Consider the following 15218-nt stretch of genomic DNA (forward strand, 5'->3'; position numbering starts at 1 on the left):
TATGCTTACGTATTCTTTAATTATCAAAATACTGTCTCTAAGAGTGACAATTCGTATTTGTAGATCGTGTTAAGTTATGGACGTTTGATTATATGGATTTATCCGAACCTAACTCATTAAGCTAAAAGAATTAAACTTTTAAACTCTAACTCAATCAATTTAAATAATAGATCACATCGTATCACCTAATTTAATCTATTTACTAATTAATTAAAAAAAAGGGTATCGTATCTCATGAAAGAAAAAAACTTACCAGTGAAGTGTCTTAGACTCTTTTATATATATATATATATATGTAAACTCAGGTTGTTTACATGCATGTGTTCTATAGCTAGCTAATTCATCTCAATCCATGCTCGAAGTTTTTCCAACGGTAGATATTCCTATATATAATTAGGTCACAGTTAAATAGATTTTCCTTTTAGTTTTTTTCTTCCGGGGCTTATTTAGGTCTCGTTGGGATTCAGAAAATATTTCATCTCATTTCATATCATCATTATAATTTTTTCAAATTTTCACACAAAATAAAATAAATAAATTAACTTTTTCAAATCTCAATTCAATATTTTTAAATCTTAAAATAATAATAATATTAAAAAATAATATTTTAATAATATTTTTTTTTTTACTTTAATTTTTCATCTAAAACCAACTCACCTTATGAATACAAACCAACCCCTATCATGAGTCTAAATTATAATTAATTATGTGATCATAGCTTCAGCTTTTTAGCCATATACTTTCAAAGAATAATAATAAGTTTAGAAGAACAAATCTTGCCGCAATTGGACATCTTTAACCATATATTAGGAAAAGTTTTCATTGAGTGGTTCTTCTCTCAACGAAACTTTATTTTTAAGAAGAGTCCTTCTATTTATTATTCTTATATTACATATCACATATATTTTTTTATTTTTTATTTATTAATATATGATGTATAGATGTTAAATAGAAGAATTTATTTAATTTAACAAAACAAATATTAAATAAAAATAAAACATCATGTATAATATGTGAGGAATGTGTCACGAAAGATGCATTTGAAGAAAAAAAATCCAAAACCTTCAGATCGCCCTTACAAGTCTATAATCCCCAAATCCCGATACAATACAAAGTTGAGGAGGGTCATTATAGTAAAATTATAAGTCTCATGTGGGTGTCCACGTGTTCAGTAGTGGATCGCCTCTGGGGCTCTGAGAATCACCCCTCATCACGAGAGATTCTGGTCTCTCAATCTGCTACATCTCACCCCACGATTATGAACCGATTCACTCCCTCAAACAAACGCCCAAAGCTCGCCCGCCTGGCAGACTGACCACAGTTCGTGAGCCATCGACTCCGTCCTTTATCTGATTCCATGGAGCGCGAGTTGTCGCATCGTCTTTGTGATCCTTATGCATCGCCCTTGATTCTCTAGAAATCTTCTGAGCTTTTCTTTTTTCTCTCCTGTTGACTTCCATTTTCAACGAATCGGATGGCTCGGTTTCATGGGATTCTGCTCTTCTCCGCACTTCTCTGTCTCGTTCGTGCTCTAGAAGCTAGCACTGGTGACGCTGATCCGGTTTACAGGTAAGTTTCTTTTTGTTCTTTTATCTTTTACGTCTGCTCTAATTTTTCAAATTTCTTTTTGTATTATCATAATCGGTTAAATATGTAACCGCCTTTCTTTTCCCCCAAATTTAAATATTGATGGTTGCACTATTTGATGGAGAAGATTAGTTTGTTTACCTTATAATACCTGTGCAGCAGTGGAGAAGTACTACTTTCGAATTTCTGATACAGTGGAAGTTAAACAATTAGATAAATTTGAATGTGAGGGTAATCGCGTAAAGTTTGAGATTTATAAAATTTAGTACTGCTAGATAAATCTTTCCAGGATAATTAATTTTTTTTTCCTCAATCTTTTAAGATTATTTAGTTACTGGAGGAGATGTGTGCGGCCCCGTTTGTTTTTGCAGATGAGATGATATGAGATGAGATGAGTTGTGATTAAAGTGAAAAGTTGAATAAAATATTGTTAGTATATATTCTTTTAATATTATTTTTGTTTTAGGATTTGAAAAAATTGAATCATTTATTTTATTTTGTATGAAAATTTGAGAAAGTTGTAATGATTAGATGAGTTGAGAGTAGTTGTGAAAACAAACGAGGCCTCTCTAGAGGCTATGTGAACCTAAGGTTATTGTGTAATGAATAAAGTTATTGGAGAAGGCAGTACTTGAGTATTGTTAATGTTTGTAAGAAGGAACACTCGGTCAAAATTAGAAGAACTTCATCCATTTTCTTGGATGTTAAACCTCCGATTGTTTCGAACTAGCAAGATTTTTTCAAGAAATGATTTGTTTGTCATTTGGTTAAGATTTTGAACATGGTTTTTCACTGTTGGTTTGGATCTAATACCATAGAAACCAATCATGCTAAAGCCTATTAGCTGATACGGCAACAGATATGATTCGAGGATGGTAAATTAGGAGTTGGGGATGGTGCATTTGAGGGCGTGGTGCCAGGGAGTGAGGGAAGGAGGCTGTGGTGGTGCATAGGAGTTATTAGGGGGCGATGGGGGGATTGAGATGAAGGTCGTGGTGTGTGGGGTGAGGAGAGAGGGGGAGCTGGTGCTGTGTGAAGAAGTGAGGATTGAGAGATCCAAAAGACAGATAATAGACAAAAATATATGGGAAAAGACGGAAGATAGGAGTAGGACTCGGGTTCCGAAGAATGACTTGTTTTTTAAAGCATCATTTTCAGGTATTTCATCTATAATGTTTGGTTGATCAAGAAAAGCTTTCACCTGACAAGTATTTTTCAGTGCCTCTAAACATAGAAAATATGAAAACAAAATTTTCTGGAAAACATAACCTGCCAAAATAATTGACTGTGAGAGGTAAAAAGTACTTTTTTTTTTCTAGCAATATCCTAAGTTTAGGTTGGAGAGCTGAATCTACCTGGGATTTCAAGTACATTCTACAAATTAAAAGAATTAGTTTCTACATGGTTTAATTTGGCAATTACAACCAGGAAACTTGCTTATTCATGACTTTTTCTTTCTGATTTGGCAGTTTACGCATATTTATCCTTATAGTTTTAAAACAAGTCATTTCCATTCTCTTTTGTCTTTTACAGGGCTTGTGTGGACCAGTGCGAGAAAACTGGTTGCGTAGGGGAGAAATGTTTCCATCATTGTAAATTCTCATCTGATGGAAAATCTATCGATGGTCCATGGTATCTGCAAGAACCACTTTATCTGAGGTGGAAACAATGGGACTGCCTCAGTGACTGTAGATACCAGTGCATGCTAAGTAGGGAGGAAGAAAGAGAGCAGCTTGGTCATAAGCCTGTCAAATATCATGGGAAGTGGCCATTTCAGCGTGTTTATGGGATTCAGGTTGTTACGTCAATTTTTAGGAGAGCCGTTTAGTGTGAAATGGTTATTACCTTGATTATAATTGCTTACACATTCTACATATAAATGTCTTTCATTTTTTAGGAACCTGTTGCTGTTGCTCTGTCTGCCCTCAATCTTTCTATGCAATTTCATGGTTGGCTATCCTTTTTCATCCTTTTATACTACAAGTTACCATTGAGGCCTGATAAGAAGTCTTATTATGAGTATACTGGCTTGTGGCATATCTATGGGATTTTATCCATGAATTGCTGGTTCTGGAGTGCTGTTTTTCACAGTCGGTAAGCAGCCCTTACATCACTGCTAGATTTAAAGGATAATGTAAGCAGTGTATAAAATACTCAAAAAACAAGAAATATCATTTTACTTCACACATAAATGATCTATTAATATTTGTATTCTGGTTGTTAGTAATTGCACATCCTTCTTGGCGCACTTTGAGACAAAGTGGATTGAGTTTTGTGATATTAGCTCTAAAATAGGGATGGCCAACTCGAGACATGCTCAGAAACCTAGTGCCGTTCACATCCCGCGGAGGGGAAAACATATTGTGGATCTTTATTTCCAAGCTTCTTTTGTCTGCTTTTGTTTAAAACTTACGAAATTAGTTATCACTGGAGGAAATTATTTGTTTATTTTTGTTGCGTTATGTTGTTAACTGTTTCTTGATTCAAATATTTACAGAGATGTGGAGTTGACAGAGAAGCTATATTATTCATCTGCTGTGGCCTTACTTGGGTTTAGCCTGATTCTGGCAATACTGCGAGCTTTTGATGTGAGAGATGAGGCTGCAAGAGTTATGGTTGCTGCTCCACTGATTGCATTTATGACAACCCATATCTTGTATCTGAACTTCTACAAACTTGACCATGGTAAAGCATTTTCCTACTAATCTCCACTTAAGGAATGATGTTTGTTATTAATATTCCAAACTATTGGTACAATTGTGACAAATGTGTCTTTCTTACTTTTCATTGCATATGGCTTGGGTACTCTACCAGCAGTTTTAGTTTCCATTCAGCCAAGATTGGATCATTTGGTAGTTTCTGTAGAGTTTTAATGCATTGTTTATTTTAAATAGCCCTTATCTCAGCTATTTGGGACTGGTCATGCTTACTTTTGTTACTTTTCTATCTTGGGCGATCTTTCCTGCAAAATTTTTTCATTGTTCTCGGCTCTGATGGCATGGTTGTTGGATCCTTTCCCACACAATTTACCATCTTGATTGACCATATCACAACTTTTTCCTGAATTACTGATACCCTATTTACCCATGAGTGGATTTGTATTTCATTCTATCCTTTCTTGTCTTGTCTCTCATCTATCTCAACAGCCTTGTTTAAGCTAACCCTGTTACCCTGATATTGTTAGCTGCCTATACGTGGAAATATGTTGATAAACTTTGTTTGATCGAGACACAATTGAAATTTTTTTATCAGTTGAGATACACTATAAAATACTTTCTATCAATCCTTTTCGATGATGTTACCCATGCATTTCTCTTCATAACTTCAAATATAACTGCTTTTTGGAAATTAAATAGTTACAGATTTTTTTATTAATATGTTCTTTGAAAAATGTTGAAAAAATGTTGTGTATTTCAGTATATCTGTTTCCCTGTAAGTTGATCCATATTATTTTGTGGTTGGATTCGATAACTTTGAATTCTCAAAGTAGCTTCAAATATTGTAATTAAATATTTTATGCTCGCAACAATTATCTCATTTTTTACCTATATCCAAGGAAAATTCACGGAGAATGCTGTCTGTGTGGACTTTCTGGTTATGTAAGACAAATAATATCTGACCAGTACAACAATATTTCTTGGTACCTCATTGTTTGGATCACTAATAATTCAAAGTTCCCAGAATTGTTTTATTATGCATTTATTGGGAATTGAAAATGCAATCAACTTTATGATGGTACATGCTCAAGTGTCTATTATAGTGAAGCAGCCTTTGAACCTGTTATTGTGTTCATCAATAATAATGAAAACAGAGTTAGAAAGTTTTTGAGAGAAGTAAAGGTATCATGTGTGTAAAATACCAGCATGGAGTTCTGGAATTGATCAATTTCTATCATGATCCCTCAATATATTTACCATACCTATCAGCGAAGTTTAAAAGTTGAAATCTCTTTAGAGAAAAAGCTACATGCATAATATGTACGTGAAGTTGGAATAGGAGTCATGTTGGGTGACGAGTTCTAGGTTGAAAACCCACTTTGTATTGCAGGTTTGAACGTGAAAGTGTGTGCGATCATGGGTGTCATTCATCTTCTTGTATGGGCAATCTGGGCTGGCGTCACTCGCCATCCATCCCGCTGGAAGTTGTGGTTGGTGGTTGTGGGGGAGGCCTCGCAATGCTGTTGGAAACTAAAGACTTCCCACCCTACCGAGGATTTGTTGATGCTCGTGCACTTTGGCATGCAACCACCATCCCTCTTACTTACTTATGGTGGAGTTTTATCAGGGATGACGCAGAGTATAGGACATCATCTCTCCTCAAGAAGATGAAGTAGCATATCTGAATCTATTGGCTGCACTAATCAGCTGGTGGATGCATCAAGTACATGACATGCTCGCTCACTCTGTTAATACATTGGAATGTACTCTCTTCTTTCCTTCCTGAGTATGCATTTCTTTGAAGTGCTTATCATAATGTGTCCCCTTGTTTTGCTTTTTGTTTGATAGCAACCATTTTTTTTTTCTCCCACATGAATATGTGGGATGTTTATCTGTGATGGAGTTTACATTTCCTCTTTTTTTTTTTTTCCCTCCCCTCTTAGAAATTTCATAGCTCTAGATGTATAAGAAGCAAACAACCATTGCAACTTATATTTTACTGTAAAGAAATTGTGTAGCCTTGCTAATTTAGATGCTGGTGTTTATCTAGAATCACAGATACATGCTTACGCAGGAATATATGAAGAGGGCAGACATTTGTAGTTCTTGAGCGAGCCAAATTGAACATGGTGTAGGCAGAAGCCACGGTCTCATTGGGTTTCTGATTGCAGGCAGAGTTTTGGGTCATGTCACTGAAGAAGTTCAATCATCGGAGTTAGCACGACAAATGTACATTCTGATTCGGCTCGACGGCTACACTTCTTTTTGACCAACATTTACATCATGACTGCTGAGTTTCTATCCAATAAACTTCGGAACAGTCTGATATAACCATTTCTTTTTGACCAACGTTTACATCATGACTGCTGAGTTTCTATCCAATAAACTTCGGAAGAGTGATATAACCATTGTGTAAAAAATATATCTTTATTTCATGTTTAAAGGAAATTCCCAAACACTCCCCAGAATTGAACTCATTAGAAAGTATACGTTTCCTTCCCCATTCCGAATTAAAAGAAATTCTGCGCCGCAAAAGGGGTTAGCTCAAACTCCAAGTGTGGATGCTCCATTTCCATCAACCCCAAATCCAAGCACTCTTAGAAAAGCAATATAGACTTGAGACGCATAGAACTTTCCTTAATTCAGAACGAAACAAAAAAAAATTGAGAAGTTTTTTCATGTATAATATTATGGCTTCGCCATCTCTACTTATTATATATATATATATATATATATATATACAATGAAGCACGAATAGAAACTTACACAGCATCTGCTTGTTGGGCATTTTATGTGCCCAGATGACTATCATGATAATAATAACCCAATACTTGCTATCTTACAACATACAATGCTCATCTCTATGTAGATCGAACACATGACAGTGACACACAGTAGCCGCACTCAATCTAAAAAAAAGAGTACGGAATGATGGCCGCTTCAACTTCAAAACACATCTCATCACCCATTCGGTTTCCTAACACTACTACTATTACTCTCACCTTTATATGGTATATGTTCCGGGTGATGATATGATTTTATATTTATGAGTTCTAATTTATATGGAATAACTCCATAATGACATGTCAGCTGAAGCTTCCACGTCATCACCACCACTGAAAGCATCATCTCCCGCACAATTTGGTGGAGGCAGGAGCATCGCCTCTGCCATATTTGCCAGCAACCCCGGCATCCCAAACACTGCTTCTTCATCCATAAAGAACACTCCCTCCGGCGATTGCCTCTCATCCTCCGCCACCGTTTCCGACGAAGTGTCCATCAAATCCGCTGGCCGAAACGCCTCTGCAGCCTCTGCCGCCGTCCTCTGAATGTCCTTCGCTTCCCCCGACGCCGGCCTTGGCAACTTCGAGGCCGAGTCCGCGAAATTAAGACAGGCGGACCGCCCACGCAGAGCTATTGCGGCGACATCGTGAGCGCGCGCCGCCATCTCGGCAGTCGGGAACGTCCCCAGCCATATCCTGGACTTCTTGTTGGGCTCGCGGACCTCGCACACCCACTTCCCGGAGTTCCTCCTCCTCACACCCCGGTAGACCGGGTGCCTGGTTTCCTTGAACTTCTTCCTCCCGGCACGTTTCTTCGGGTTCCTGGAAGCCAAAAGAACCTCCTCGTCAGACAAGTTGACGACGCGACCACAGCTACTCTCGGAATCGGGGGAATACTGGAAGAAATCATCCATGTATGTACTTGGTTAGTTGGAGAAGGAATGGAATAGTGGAAGACGCAGTAGTGGGTACTGAGGAGTAAGTTCAATCAGTTTTTGCTGGTGTAGCAGATCAATGAGAAAAAGGGTGTGTTGGTTTGAAGTAAGAATGGATAAAAGTGAGTGTATATATACGTTACTTTGGGAATGAAAAAGAAGGAGGGGGAAAAACACGGAGAGTGATGAGGAGGAGCCAGGCTGGGAAAGCCACGGTTTTTACATAGTTGAAGGGGAAAGCTAACCCAAAAGAAAAGTAGAACAAAAAAATAATGATAATAATTATAAAGAATGGGGTTTAGGAGCCAGCTGGAGTTTGACAAGTTGTAGGGAAGTGGGTCTCTTTAGGTGTATTGCTGACACGTGGAGTATTTGACCGGTTCAGAGACTATTGATTGAAAGGAATTAAACAGTGCTTATTAGTAAGAAAATGAAATGAATCATCTGTAAAGGTGTCAGTTTGGGAGTCAAGGAACGGTCCTGTCTCCCTCCCTCTCTCTCTCTCTCTCTCTGTGCTTATCATGTACGTGCTGACGCTCGTTATCCATTTGCGTGGGATTCCCTTCTCACCAATTCCTCGCACATTCTTTATGTTTCTCCCTCTCCCATTTTTATCGAGGGCTCGTTGCTTTCAAAAAATATTTTATTTCATCTTATTTTAATTTATTATTATAATTTTTTAAAATTTTTATATAAAATAAAATAAATAATTTAACATTTTCAAACTTTAAAATAAAAATAATATTAAAAAATATATTCTAATAATATTTTATTCAACTTTTTAACTTTAATCTCAACTCATCTCTGAAAACAAACGAGTCCTAAATTGCATAGGTACGGCGTAATTTATTAAAAAAAATTATGAATACAAATATTAAAAAGTAGAGAAAAACTGAAATTTCAATATTTCTTTTTTTGTATTTTTAGATATCTTTTTAGTTTGAATATATTTTTTTATGTTCTTTTAATAGACCAATTGGTACCACGTGGTGGTGCAATGTCAAGATGATCATCTAAGTAGTTAATTTCAGATGACCTAATAACAATACTCTTGTTTTTAAGAACAACCCTTCTCTTTTCATTTTTTTTATCACTTTTTATATTATTTTTTTAATTTGTTAGGGAGATTTTTTTTAGAGTTTTGCAGTTATTTTTGTATACTTCTTGCGTATTCCGTTGATGTAATTGGTTAAAATATTTAATTTATATTAAAAAAAAGTGATGCAGTCAATCATATTAATAGAGTACGTAAAAATGACTACACGTAGAAATTTTATTTTTTTAACATTTGATAAACAGGTGAAAATAAAGAAAAATAAAAAGAAAGGAAGCATCTACTCAAATACTATAATAGAATAAAAGGTCATTTTAAAAACAAAACTGCTAGGTACAACCGGCCTGCGTAAACGTGGGATAACCAATTAGCCTACGTGGAAGAGAAAAAAAGAAAAGAATGCAAAAATAAAAAAAGCAAACAAAGAAAAAGGGAAAGAAGGAAGCGAGAAGCGAAGTAAAAAGCTGATATTTTCTTCTTCCCATAGCAAACTAGATCACAATCAAAATTCATGATACATTTAAGCATTTCTCTGCTAAAAAAAAAAAAAAAAAAAAAAGCCCATCTCTTAAATTTTATCATTAACATATTTATCCCAAACTCATTTTTGCCAAACGGTGAAAGAGACATTTGAAATTACTACGATTGGTGAAGAGATTTCTAGAAAAAACATTGTTGGAGAGAGTTAATGAGGAAATTAAAGAGACCGAGATTCTCAACCTGCAGAAAGGAGGTTGGTAAAAACTAAAAAGGGGCTTGAACTTGAAGCAACAAAGAAACAGGAGATTCAGGAGGTAGACAAAGTAGAAGAAAATGAAATGGAAAAAGAAAAGACCACCAAGGATGAATCTGGTTGAGCAGAACATAAAATTCCTCAAGAACCACACGATTTGATGTCACATACAGATGTTCAAAAGTTAACAAAATCCAAAGCTAATCAAGAAGAACCATTTGGACATGGGGAACTCCGCTCCTGTTTCTACAACCTCAGACTCGACCCTGAAACTTCAATCTTGGTCAACTGGTTCTAAGCTAGAGAGCATCTTAACCGAACCTCTGTTCAAGTGTTCCTCTTGGACTTTTGTTACAGAAATTACAGAGCACAGCAAGCGACCTCTGTGGTCTGTACAGCAAGGGCAACCGCTCTCTCCACCAAATCCAATTCCCCCTTTTTTGGTTTATTTCCATTCTTTATAAAAGGAGTTTCTGTCCCCATTCTTCAAAATATTGATGTATAGAATCACTCAGTGAAACTTGTTCTATGGCAGTGCTATTAATATGAATCTTCGGCTAAAAAAAAAAAAAAAGGCATAGGAAGAACAGCTATGGCGTCAATAGTGTCTCCTTCGGCCAAGCCCCGTGCCTGGGCACTTGACTCCGAGCCACACGAGGCCGAGCTTCACCAACTACAACAGAACGAAAACCAACCCATCTCCAGAATTCCAACCGAGCCTCTCACCGATTTTCCGTCCCTGTCCGCCGCGGTCACCTCTAAGTCGAAGAAGAAGAAGAGCTAGACCAACTCCCTCATTGAGCTCACAGCCAAGAAGGAGTTGCTTTAAGTGGCGATGATGAAGTGGTCTTCGATGGTGGCTTCGTGGGTTCGTAGAGACAACCAGGGGTAGAGAAGATGAAGAGAAGGGTTGGCTTCGTGGAGAAGACGTTGGGCAACGGTGCGTTTTGAGGCATCCAATGAAACGGGCCATTTCATCTCCACGTGGGCAACGATTCCCCAAGGTTTTCCAAAGGCGGTTGTATATAGTATTTTTCTTTTAAAAGACAGTAAAGAGCTAGCATAGATCTCAAATTCCTCAAGAACTCGACTATAGATTTAAGACAACCTTAGAATATTTCATTATTGTTATAGTGACTTCCAATTCAACAATAACAGCTAAAATTTCATACTGTTTGATTTAAGAAGTGTTTAATTATTATTGTATAGGCAACAATGATTCAATTCAGTTTTCCCGGCCAATAATAAAATAATAACACCTTATAAGATCATCTTAAATTTAACTTTTAATGATTTTTTGAAATTTTGGGATATTTTTTTTCCCAATAGACAACAGGAATATTCTTCAAATGATTACCCAGTCAAAAGAGAAGTTAAATGGGAAAATTCGGCAGCATTTTAGAACTTTCATGGAAGATACGGGTTAGGATCCAACTGTCAAGCAGGAATGCACGTGGCACGTTTTTTTAATAAACAAGCGGAAACCCTTTTTGGGATGACGTCAGGCATATCCCAAAACACGGTTGACAGTTAATAAGGCCGTTTTTAAGAGTACGTACAACGACAACGAGAGACAGGGGGCGGTGGTGGTTTCGCCACGGAAACGCGTCGTTGAACCAGCCACTCTGGGTCCCACGTTATTTTTTTATAATTTTATAATATCTTCTTTAAAATTCCTGAAAAGATCTCACTGATAAATTTAACACGTGTCCAGCTTTTACTTCTTATTTTCTGCCGCCCTTTCACCTCTCCCCATCGCCCCTTTCCCCTCCTTGAGAATCAGTTAAATCACATTTGCCTCGCAATGTGTCTCCATACATTATCCTTATTGGCAACGTTAGATAAAGTCATAAAAATGTATAAATATTGTATAATTATTTTGAAATAAATAAAATTTAATATTAAAAAATCAATTAATTTTTATGTGAATCATGTATTTATTTATTTTATTCAAAATAATTATACGACATTTACGCACTTCATAATTATAAATATGATTTCCTTTTATTTCTTTAATATTTTTTATTTTTAGACTTTTGCTTATTTTGGTACTTCTTCTAAAGTTTTAAATTTCGTACCGTACCGGCCGGTACGGTCGAAATTTTTCGTTTCGGCCGTCCGGCCGGTACAGGTACTATATCTGTTCCGTATCGGCCAAAATACCGGCCGTACCGGCCGGTACCGGTCATACCGGCCTCAATTTCGACATGTACCGGCCTATATTTTTTTTTTTCATTTTTTCAAACTACAAACTTATTTTTTAACCCTCAATTCAGACTAGACTATTTATAATTTATATATATGTATTTGTATATAATTTATTTATATATAGACTATTATTTTAGAATATAATTTTTATATATATTTATATATATAATTTATTTATAGATCGACTATCCCGAAACGTTATCCTGAAAAGTTATCTCGAAATGGTACCGGTACCGAAATATTTCGTTCCAATACCTTGACCGGTACACTGTCCGGTACGGTATTCAAAACATTGACTTCTTCTCCATTAACATGAATTCATTATTGCTGATGTGGCATACGAGGTGGCATGGATGGACTCTGTCAGTGATAGCAACATGAAAGTATGCATAGGGTGGATATCAATCCCAATAAAATTATGACACGTGACCTAGTAAAGAATTTATTGTTTTTTGCTTATCACTCCCATCGTTCCAATCTAGAAAGGCGGTGGGTAAAGATGAGAATGACAGCAGCTATGGATAGCCTACACCTAAACGTGGGTTTATCCTATATTAAGTTTTTTGGGGAGTGAAGTTGACCATACGTACGACTCAGATACTCTCTTCCTTGGCTATTAATGGAATTATGGAGGAGGAAGGAGAGAGGCATGGGGGTTCTCAGGACTACTACTACTGCAATGAAGAGCTCATTCATGCATTTGAGTTGGCCTAGTTTGATTGGGACAAAGCCAAATCTTTGACGTTCACATAAGCTCTTTCCTGGTTAGATTGAAACTCAATTGAGAGTTTGGTTCAGACCAAGATATCTGATACTCTGATCCACTTGGCAACTAGGCTCAAGTTCCATCTGAGATTTTGCATTGATTCAGTTTACATGTATTGACCAGAGAAGGAAAAACGAATATAGAAAAGTCCATTGCTTCGAGATAGGCATCCCCTTAATTCTTAAAGCACGCGCTTCTCACTAATTCAGCTTGGACTTAGCCCACGTATTTCTTCCAGAGTAAGCTCGTACGTAGCACTAAATTAAAGATATTTTATACTGCTGCATTTCCCAGAAACTTCTATTTTCAATGAAGTCATCCCTGCATGCCTAAGATATATATATGTATGTATGTATATATATATATATATATATATATGTATGTATGTATTTGTCCAAATTAACATAGCTGTAGGCTGAGTTTGAGCATTTCAATCAGCATTAATTAATTGAAATTTATTTTTCTTGAAATTCTTCGATAAAATTAATCAGAAAAAAAAAGATATACATGTAATACTGGAGCTACCAGTAGTGATTTTACTTCGTTATTAGGTTCAATCTCATCTCACTCTCTCTTTTTCTCCAAAACTTTTCCCTTATTAAGTTTGGATAAAATAATTTTGAAATATTACGGGCCATTATAAGGTAAAGAGGGAAATGATACACTCTATATTCCCAAGCATTCCCACTACTCTGTTTTAAGTTTTTTAGTCAGACAAGTTTTCCATATGCTATGTTAATACAAATATATATGATTAAGCTTGTGTTTAATTGTTGAACTAAATTCAACTCATCTCAAATTAATCATAGATGAGACTTGCTACTTTTTCAATTTTTCATAAAAAAATTAAACTCATATCAACCTACTTCATACATTTCAACCTAAAAAGTTAAATTCACTTCAACCTACTTCATACATTTTATATATATATCAGACCCTGTTTGGAAGTTGGACTCAGTCTAATTTTAAACTGAGTCTAATATCTAAATACTCAACTCTCAAATCACTAAACTCATCTCAACTCAAAATATTTTTACACTTGGGATTCACAACATTTTTTAACTCAACACCTCTTTACATACGGGACCCACAACTTTTTTTAATTTTTTATAAATACATCTAAACTCAACTTAACATCCAAACACATCTAAACTCATTTTAGGTGGGCCACACAAAACTCACTCTACCATCTCAACTTATTACTATTCATAAAGAACTCAATTCATCTAAATTCAGCTCAACATCCAAACGGGCTGAAGTCTAAAAACTTTAAACCCATCTCAATGGGACCTACAAATACTATTATTCACAACTCAATTCAACATCTAAATGTAGCGCTAGATTTACATTTATTCATCAATTTAAACTTTTGAAATAAGTGATAATTTTATATAATATCAAAGGTCATGAGTTTGAATTTTAACTTTACACTCTATCACATTTAATTAAATATTACATGTATTGAAGCAAATCTGGTTATACCTGAGAAGGAGTTTTAATAAAAATATAATTATCGCTTAAAGGCAAAACTAATATTGGGTTTTCATGCGTATGGGAAGTGAGATGAGTTGAAACTTGAGATATCTCATCTCATCTTAAAATTTCTCAAAATTCCATTTTCAAAAATCACTTAAACACAAAAACAATTTTCAATTTCAAGTCTTCAATTTTTTAATCTAATTATTACAATTTTTTTAAATTTCAAAACAAAACCAAAAAAAAAAAAAAAAAAACAAATTTTCTAATTTTTAAAACAAAAGTAATATTAAAAAATTATATTCAAATAATTTTTTAATTTTTTTATTCAATTTTTTTTTCTTCAATTTTTCAAAACATAATAAAATATCTTAACTAAAACTATTTTATTACTATTCATAAATCATTTTATTACTATTTACAAAATTTCCATTTTACGGTACTCTAGCAACTACTTTGCTGCTAAAAAAAAGAAATGATGCCTCGTCGCTGGTCATGCTCATAACAGAGACGATCGATCCTAATAGGAATTAAGAACGTGCATCTGTTTTAACTAGAATTTTTGTGTACGGTTAAAATTAGTCAACATGTCGACCCCAAGTGTTCTAATTCTGATCAGACCTATCGAATTTCAACCAACATGATCTATGTATATGTAATTATGTTTAGGTATATGTGTACGTGTATAATAATGATAGATCATGTGCATTGACCGTCAATCAACAACCATTACGTCAAATAATATTTTCTATATATCCTCGATCCAAAGCTTAAAACAAAAAAAAAAAAAAAAAAAAAAGGAACGAGAGGGGCTAATTAATTTGTTTAGTAAGGTAAGGGGGTGTTGGAGGAGACAACCATTCTAGTCCAAGTCGTAGTACGTCACCCATGACGAATTAGCTGCATTGCTCTAATTTAATCTTATCGTTAGCATTGTATTAAAAGGTGATTGAAGGTTTCCAAATCCAATCATGCACCTTGAAAAGATAAAGGTGGTTATGCTTTCCTTCTCCTTCCAT

The 15218-nt window shown here is 35.3% G+C and overlaps 2 protein-coding genes across 2 annotated transcripts; one reads left to right on the top strand and one right to left on the bottom strand.

The window, feature by feature from the left end:
• Positions 1-1162: 1162 nt before the first annotated feature.
• Positions 1163-6275, top strand: LOC121248338 (post-GPI attachment to proteins factor 3-like). Its single transcript, XM_041146786.1, is given in 6 exon segments — positions 1163-1569; positions 3121-3382; positions 3485-3681; positions 4085-4272; positions 5635-5742; positions 5745-6275. Coding segments are annotated over 6 exon segments (1026 nt in total). The 5' UTR covers positions 1163-1474; the 3' UTR covers positions 5921-6275.
• A 743-nt stretch (positions 6276-7018) lies between these two features.
• On the bottom strand, positions 7019-8101 carry LOC121248365 (dehydration-responsive element-binding protein 1D). The gene has a single exon (XM_041146824.1). The coding sequence runs from the start codon at positions 7939-7941 to the stop codon at positions 7303-7305; it is 639 nt and encodes a 212-aa protein (XP_041002758.1). The 5' UTR covers positions 7942-8101; the 3' UTR covers positions 7019-7302.
• Between the last annotated feature and the right edge of the window lie 7117 nt (positions 8102-15218).

The sequence above is a fragment of the Juglans microcarpa x Juglans regia genome, chromosome 2D (assembly GCF_004785595.1).
Source record: "Juglans microcarpa x Juglans regia isolate MS1-56 chromosome 2D, Jm3101_v1.0, whole genome shotgun sequence".
NCBI lineage: Eukaryota > Viridiplantae > Streptophyta > Magnoliopsida > Fagales > Juglandaceae > Juglans > Juglans microcarpa x Juglans regia.

Coding starts and splice junctions, on each gene's coding strand:
- LOC121248365 (XM_041146824.1), bottom strand. CDS start 7,941: ATGGATGATTTCTTCCAGTATTCCCCCGATTCCGAGAGTAGCTGTGGT.